The 6,537-nt window shown below is 28.4% G+C and overlaps 1 protein-coding gene across 1 annotated transcript; it reads right to left on the reverse strand.

Annotated features, from left to right (window-relative positions):
* Positions 1-733: 733 nt before the first annotated feature.
* Positions 734-3,099, reverse strand: LOC107166845 (ASCIZ zinc finger protein). Its single transcript, XM_015515660.2, has 3 exons — positions 2,724-3,099; positions 2,440-2,651; positions 734-2,382 (listed from the first exon to the last, which is right to left on the reverse strand). Exons 1-3 carry the CDS (start codon positions 2,886-2,888, stop codon positions 1,926-1,928), a joined length of 834 nt encoding a protein of 277 aa, XP_015371146.1. The 5' UTR covers positions 2,889-3,099; the 3' UTR covers positions 734-1,925.
* Between the last annotated feature and the right edge of the window lie 3,438 nt (positions 3,100-6,537).

The raw sequence follows: 6,537 nt of genomic DNA on the forward strand, positions 1-6,537 counted from the left end.
ATTTTCGTAATTATAATATGAAAAATACTGATAATATTAGCTACTTTGCCAGTAAGTGTAGCTTTCGCTAAGAGGAGTTTTTCAACATTACGCAGGTACTTACATAACATTTGATATAAAATAACTGTTGCATGTACATCGCGATATAGAATTTTATGCGAAATGAATCATTAAACATGATATGAAAATGAATAAAAATATTTAATTACTTGGTACTTAATTAAAATATTATATTTATATTTTATTATTATTATTATTAACTAAAGGTTACCATATTTGTATCTTTTTTACTTATACTTAAATTATTTGTGTGTATGAAATTTGCAGATCAAAATTACTTGACCTGCAAGAAGTTACTAATTAGAATTTAATAAATTGATTATGCCTATATTATTGTATTTTTTTAAAAAAATTATTCATAAGTCGCCCTCCCTCTGAAAACTGGGCCAGAGCACCCTTGAGCTGATCCCTGAAATATCTATGCAGCCACCACTATCGCGTTTAACACACGATCTTTCGTTGTCCAGCTAGTCCGGAATGTTGATTACCAAGACCGGTGTCATCATTCTAGATTTAATAACTTTGGTTCTTTGGCCAAATCACGAGTGAGCAACACGGGTAAGCAACAACTAGTAGTTTAAATTGATACGTCTTGTATACAATATACCTAACTTGATATAAAATATTTAGTACTCTAACTACTATCAATTAAGTCAATGGGTAAGACATAAACTCTATATTATAAGTACTTTTTTTATTTTCATATTCATTCATGTAGTATATTATGAAAAAAAAACACAAATATTCCATCGATAAACATATAACTACATAAATAATTAAAATGAGTATATTCACAGGTAGGTAAATAGTAAAATGTTATAATATATTTAAATATTTTTATAAAAATAATAGTTACTAATAAGTAGGGTTCAGAAAGTTATAGCATTAAAAAGATACTTTTTAGCGGTTTAATATGGAATTTATAACATTGATATACGCTTAATAAAATATTTATATACCTTTTAATCATAATATTTATATATAGAAATATAATGGTATATAATATTAAATGGTAGATATAATATGATAAATGTAGGGTTGCCATTTGCCACTAACCACTTCTCAGAAATTAGGTACCAAATGTTTTTTGACTAAAATAATAATTCATTTCAATATATGAGAGTTACCGAAAAATTTCAAAGTATTCTAATTTTGGATGTTAACTAGTAAATATAAAAAAAAATCTACATAACACTGATTTAATTTACTTATAAGAATATATCTAAAAATAGCAAAAATTAATACTTAAAATTCAAAATAAATAAAATTGCACAGTACACCGTAAATGTTAAAAATAGCTAAGTAAAATGTTGTATACAACATCAGGGAAGTGTGAAAAGAATGTATTAAATTTTCTAAAACTTACATAAAAAATATTTATGTATTTGCTAAAACTTTTGAGCCCTGCTAAAATTAGTAGTATTATATTATTAGCAAAATATTATATTAAAAACCATTAAAAAAATTTAAAAATAATAATTGTACACAAAATAAAATTCAATATGTCGATAAAGCATAATAAATAGATTTTCATATTTATGATTTAAAACAACAATAGCTAAAGAATCATATTTCGTGTATACAAGTCTATCAGTAAATGTGGTGATAGTGTGTTTACTTGCACTACTGAAGTCTCAAAATAATTACTTAAAAAATAATAGATCATATATTAGTTTAGAGCCTTAGAGGGGTATGTAGGAAAATGGTGAGACAAGAATGCACTATACTTATAATACATTTGCACATATTTATAGAACAATCAATTACCACAGTACTAGAAGTAATAATTTGTAATACTGTCAAAGGAAAAATCGAACATTATATTTTGAATTTAAACGCCATTTTGTGTTTTAGTTTTGATTAAATTATATCATGCTAGTGTTTAAAGAATTATCATTTCTCATGTCAATAGAATCATCATTGAATAAAGAGCTACAATAAGTCTGTGTTTGAATATTGGTAAATTCTAAATCACCAAATAAACATTCAGACTCTGCAGTCTGAGTATAGATGTCTAAATTGTCAAAATTGGTTTGTGTTTCTGAATCTAAAAACATAGGATCTGGATCAGTTTTAATAGAGTCACCCATAGGATCGGTTTGAGTCTGTGCACATAACCGTTTTATAGGACTAGAAGTAGCAGAAGAGAGTTTTGGATCATTGTATCTTAACATGCAATCCTTATTTTCAAATGTAGTCTGAGTTGATGAATCTGATAAAGTTTGAACATCAGTAACAGTTTGTGTCTGAGTAGATCTTTTACTTGATTCTAATTCTTGTAGGTCTTCTGTGTTAGGCAACAATTTTCTTGTCTTCAAAAACCTATATAAAAATAGAAATGAAAATAAATTTACAAGCATTTTATAAAATAAATCAAACTTCATAATAGTTGAGTATCCTAATCCAATGTTATGCTGCTTTCGTTTTGTATGAGTGAGAAACGCTTCTGGAGATTTGTATTGAACACCACAGTAACAAGAATAAATTACTCCGCATGTTATACGATGTGACTTTAATGTGGATTCTAAAGGAAACCCTTTTTCACAATTATCACATTTGTATTTTTTGTCAGAATGCACTTTAATACAGTGCTATAAAATTAAAAATAGATATATTAATAGTTAAATACATACAACACTAAAATTGTACAAGCTAATACTTACTTGTTTGAGAAGTTTTTGAGTTTTAAAAGATTTCATAGATTGACCAAAATGTAAGTTGTACTTGCAACCCAAGATGGGGCAGTAGAATGTATCGTTAACAATTTGACTGTTGTTTCTTTTTAGACTGCTTTCCGACAACACCATAACTAAACAATTTTTTGACATACTTTACAATATTCCAGGCTAACGCTTACCAAAGATTGTATGTTAACATTATTAACACAACAACAAATAACCTTAAACGTAATCAAATTTGAGATTTATTAAATAAATGATTGAACTAAATTGCATTATATTTAAATTTTTAGTAAAAATAAAATAAAATCTAAAACGAAAACGATTTCATACTATGGGCTGGTCAAAGATTCCACAGATATCGATAATAATATAGTTTGTACAATATGTGTGATAAGGCTAATTGATATCATTTTATTATTGCATTAAAGCAGCGGTTTCCAACATTTTTAGTTTCGCGGACCACTAATTTTGTAAAAAAATATTTGAGGCCCACCCATAGCATACCTGTAAACGTTTTCATAAAATTAAAATATACATGGGCATATATAGTTATTAGGAATAAAAAATTTTAAAAATTAAAAAAAACTTAATTATATTAGGTACATATCTATATATAATATTTAATATTCTACTTATGTACCTAATTGAACTCAAATCTCGAATCATTAGAGTTTGTATTTTTAAAGAGCGATGAAGTATCGGGATCAAACTAGTATATAGTATATTAATAATAAATATAACAGATTTTCGTTTTCCAATTGGAAATTTCTGTATGAGTACCTATATATTTAAAATGCAATTTTGATTGAAAATCCCTTATTATTGCATATCTTGAGCAATGAATCTCTATAGAGGAACCCAGCGGCATAGATACGATTTTTTTCTGGGGGGGCTGGGGGGTTAAAATATATTTATGACACAAATTACAAATAATTAGTTAAACCACAGAACTATGGTTATACTAAACGTCATTTTTTATTTTGTTTCAAATTGGAATTAATTCCATCATCGAAAAATGCAAAAAAAAGATTTCTTTAAAAATAATCAGTATCACAGAAGATAAAATACCAATATAAAGTTTTTTTTGGGTGGTGGTGGCGGGGGGTGGAAGCCCCTTACACCCCCCCCCCCTAACTACACCACTGGAGGAACCACTGTTCGAAATTTAATTTTTGATATATTATGTTCACATATTATGCTGTTTCTTTTTTCTATTATTAAAAACAATTTTAAAAATTTCCACGGATAATCAGGAAAACTGTATGTCTATATAATAACAATTCATAAAAATCCGTTCGTGTACAGTTTTCCCGGTTAGCAGGGGCTTTATACGATAAAAAAATTAGATAATAGATAATAATAATCATAGGTACAGTGATAGGTACTTGAAATTATTTCTAAATATTCGCATAACCCTTTCTACACATGGAATAATTTTTTGAATATTCTTACTTTTATGAACTATTTATAGACATTTGGCGAGGTTTATATACAAAAATTAATTTTACATGTACACGACGTTTAGTATAATAATAATATGCATTATTGATACAAACGATCGTCTACTATAGACAATAGTTTTTATCAGTGGCGTGGCGAACTCCATTAAGTTATGAGGCACACAGGCCCGGCTCAAGTGCTCACCTAGGCAAACTTGAGTTTGTCGTCACTTACATGTAAATACTACATAAACAATACTGAACAAGTCTTAATTTTGAGTTCATTTTAATTATTTACATAAAATTAACAATTAATTAGATTAATAAATACTGAAGTCGAAAATCGAAGCATTTTTAATGCCCCAAAACGTAATGAGACACAAAAAAATAAAAAATAAAAACACACATCATGGTAAAATCAATACATTCATCGCTCCGCTCAGAATCTAAAATTAATAAAAACATAATAAAAATGTAAACATTTCATTAGAACTTGATTACAAAAATGTTAAATGCTGCCCTAGGCGTGGGCCTATGCCGCCTACCCCTTGAGCCGGGCCTGGAGGCACAGTTATATTGTCAGACCAACCATCCACTCCACCCATCACAAAAAACATTAAAACATTTTTTTAAGATAAAATATATTTATTCATTTAAATAATAATGCTTTTTTTAACACATTAGATGATCTTTGAGGACACCCACCACCCCTCAAACTGAGGCACGTGCCTCAAATATAGTCCTTCATCACGCCACTGGTTTTTATAAGGGCTAGGATCCGATTTGTATGCAACAGCATGTTTTTTTTTGCTTAGGCGTGCACGGTCACGGCGGAAACAGTGTCCACCATGTCCAACATAATAAAAGAAAAATTTAAACAATTCAAGATTAATTTATGGTATTGGTGTTCTTTTATAATAGTTTAATTGCGATTTTTGTTTATCACAATCTTGTGCAAATAAATCTAAATCAATAAATCAGAAATATTATTTCAAAATGTTGTTTTAAATTTTTTATTTACTGTATTTGAAGCGGCAATGTCAAACCGGCCAGGTGTTTAAAAAAAAAAATTTCATGTTTCAGAAAATGCCACAAGTATATAATAACCAACAATTATTAACAAAATGTTCATTTATAATATAACTTTTTTAAAATCGTACCGATGGACACGAAATTAAAAATATTTCATATACCTACGTATTTAAGTATTTTACATAATCATAAAAAATGTAATACAATTTTTTTTTAATGTAAAATAGCTATAATTAAATAATAAATTTGATCTACTGATTACTGTGCTTGATTTGACTATATGCCTACGACATATACATTCATTTTATATGACAAAAATATGCCTATGAAGGGAGGGGATAGAATACCCTGAGCACGCCCTTGACTGGATATCATAGTAACGTGGACGTTGAATTATGATTTCGTACGACCACTATTTTTAAAGATTGACGACACTAATATAGTATTGTCATCGTTGTTAATAAATTGACTAATCGCTAGCACATCATATGTTTGTTGTATGGGCACAACATATAATATTATGTATTTTTAAGCACAACATGAAGACGAACTGATTAAGACATTTAGAGTAAGGTGTAACATTTATACGATTCCGAATTTTCAGAACATACTCCCCTGAGTAAACACATCTGCAAATTCCAAATTATATACGATAATATAATATATAAGGTACTATATAATAATTCATAATAAAAAAAACTAAAAAGCGTTATCGTTAGAGGATAAAATTTCAGTGGTCTATAATTAATTCAAAAAAAGTCAAAATTTTTTGAAAACTAAACTGTATATAGATAACACTAACATAAACATCTGGTGAAAATTTCAAGTATTTACAGAGATTAGTTTTTGAATTACAACCATATAAAAAAATCGATTTGGTCGAAAACTGGTTTTGCGTAAAAATTCCCGTTTTTTTGTTTTTCTCGATTGTTATGAAAACTGTTGGAAAATGTTTACTTTTGACCTCTATAATGCACCAAGGATATTCACTTTTTCATCGGAAACCACCCTCAAAGTTTGAAATTGAAGCATTATTTCGACTAGTTATGCTGTACAGATACAAAAAAAAAACACATCATTGTAAAATCAATACATTCATCACTCCGTTCAGAATCTAAAATCAAAGAATGAACTCATTAAAAAAATCTATTCAGAACAGTAGATGGTAGCATGCAGTGCTTCTCACAGGTTATACTCAGTTTCATAAGAGAATATACCAGGAGGCGACTGGTTTCCTTCCAGTGGTGCGCAACTCTCACATGTCATAACATAGATAGTGACCAGTGGAATGGGTAAAATGTGCGCAGAACTGGTATACTCTCTTT

Source organism: Diuraphis noxia, unplaced genomic scaffold (assembly GCF_037042655.1).
Source record: "Diuraphis noxia isolate RWA-SAM2 unplaced genomic scaffold, SU_Dnox_SAM2 contig0004, whole genome shotgun sequence".
Taxonomy (NCBI): Eukaryota; Metazoa; Arthropoda; class Insecta; order Hemiptera; family Aphididae; genus Diuraphis; species Diuraphis noxia.

Bases quoted from the DNA above. Each gene is read 5' to 3' on its own strand.
- LOC107166845 (XM_015515660.2), bottom strand. From the start codon at position 2,888: ATGTCAAAAAATTGTTTAGTTATGGTGTTGTCGGAAAGCAGTCTAAAA. The intron at 2,652-2,723 runs GTAAGTATTAGC...TTAATTTTATAG, and splicing joins CTCAAAAACTTCTCAAACAA to CACTGTATTAAAGTGCATTC. The intron at 2,383-2,439 runs GTTTGATTTATT...ATTTTTATATAG, and splicing joins GGATACTCAACTATTATGAA to GTTTTTGAAGACAAGAAAAT.